Source organism: Propithecus coquereli, unplaced genomic scaffold (assembly GCF_000956105.1).
Source record: "Propithecus coquereli isolate 6110/MARCELLA unplaced genomic scaffold, Pcoq_1.0 Scaffold437, whole genome shotgun sequence".
Lineage (NCBI taxonomy): Eukaryota > Metazoa > Chordata > Mammalia > Primates > Indriidae > Propithecus > Propithecus coquereli.
This window is the reverse complement of record NW_012150141.1, coordinates 732,248-733,805: the sequence shown is the minus strand read 5'-3', so window position 1 is coordinate 733,805 and position 1,558 is coordinate 732,248. Positions and strand designations below refer to the sequence as shown.

Below are 1,558 nucleotides of genomic sequence, written 5' to 3'. Positions count from 1 at the left end.
TGCATAAACTTACTATTTCTTTTCCTTTTTTTGACTCTAGATGCAATAACAGAACCCAGTGTGCAGTGGTGGCAGGTCCTGATGTTTTTCCAGACCCGTGTCCAGGAACCTATAAATACCTTGAAGTACAGTATGAATGTGTCCCTTACAGTATGTATATTTCTGTGATTTTCTTATAAAAAGAAAAGATATTAAGCTATTTTACATGCACTGACCAAATATTCTCTTTGGAAACATAAAATAATCATGTAAATTAAATGAAAAAAATGGGCTAATATTAATTTGAGAGGATCATAGATCTTCTCAAATTAAAAGAATTAGATACTGGCTGCATGATCCTGCAGCATTTACTTTTGCCTATATAGTTCTGTACATCAATACGTCTTTGAATACCATTTCCTTAATTAATGCAAGAACGTAAAATGTTTAGAACAACGTTGATGGGGTGTTATGCCAATCCTACATTCCCTCAGGTCCAAGCAAATAGGAAGTGAAAGTGTATATATAATGGTGTAGAAATTAATAAGTTTTGAATTTGATAGAAAAATTATACGTAAGCGTCATGCGCTGTCAACATTTTGAGAATTAGAAATATATTCATCCAGAGGGAGCAGACTGGAAAGAAAATACAAGGATTACATGAAGTACTCCTCAGAGTGTATCTTTCACAGCCTCGAGAAATGTGTCTTTGCAATTTTTTTGTCGGATATGGTAGATGCCAACAACATACTTTTTTTTCTTCAGAAATGATGAAGAATCAAACAATCTAAAATGGAGTCTTTTCTGACTTTTCTACCCAAAGGAAGAATCAGCATCTCAAAAAAAAAAATTTTTTTCTTTTAATCTGACTAGTTAATTATTCATGAGATTTCTTAGTGAAAATCACTCAGGAAATTCTGCATTGTCATATTAGATATTCAGCTCATCCCAGAGATAGAAAACACCTGGGATCATAAATAAATCCCAGGTTCCAACTTCCCTTGATGTTTAATAAGAAGCAAAATATCTGAGGATCAGCAAGTTTACTGTGCCAAGAGATAGTTTTAGGCTTGCTTCATTCATGCTTATGTAAAGAGGCAGCACTTTACCCATGAGCTGGAAGTGTGCATACTTTAATAATCAAGAGAAATCTGCCCAGCAAGAAATGCATTGAAATTTAAAAATAATAGTGAAAGCAATCCAGAAAAAAATTCAACTTCGCTTTATTTATAGCATGATTAGAGAAAGTTTATCTAGTGAAATTTTATAAACTAATCTTTCTTGTTATGAAAAAGCCTTAGAGTCTTATTTAGTTACGTTTCTTCCATTTTCTTTAATCTCTACAGGTCCTCCTATTTAAATATAAAGCTCCTACTGATCATTTATTGTTCACTAGTGATATTTTAAGGACATAAAATTTGTAGATTATCTTGGAAGTGAGGCAGTTATGCCTGCGTTGCATAAGATCTTGGTGAAATATGGAGAATCCTGTTCTGTAATACAAAAGCATTTTATAAAAACATGCAATGAGGTATATACCTTATTTTTGAAGACAGTTTTAGGAAACTTACATTCATAT

General features: G+C 32.4%; 1 protein-coding gene across 1 annotated transcript in view; it reads left to right on the top strand.

Moving 5' to 3' along the window:
- Positions 1 to 1,558, top strand: part of ADGRL3 (adhesion G protein-coupled receptor L3) — a gene marked incomplete at its 5' end in the record, with an annotated part of 558,279 nt that overhangs the window by 159,297 nt on the left and 397,424 nt on the right. The window contains one exon of the mRNA XM_012653972.1: positions 41 to 150. Coding sequence (XP_012509426.1) covers positions 41 to 150 — 110 coding nt within the window. The remainder of the gene's footprint in view (positions 1 to 40; positions 151 to 1,558) is intronic.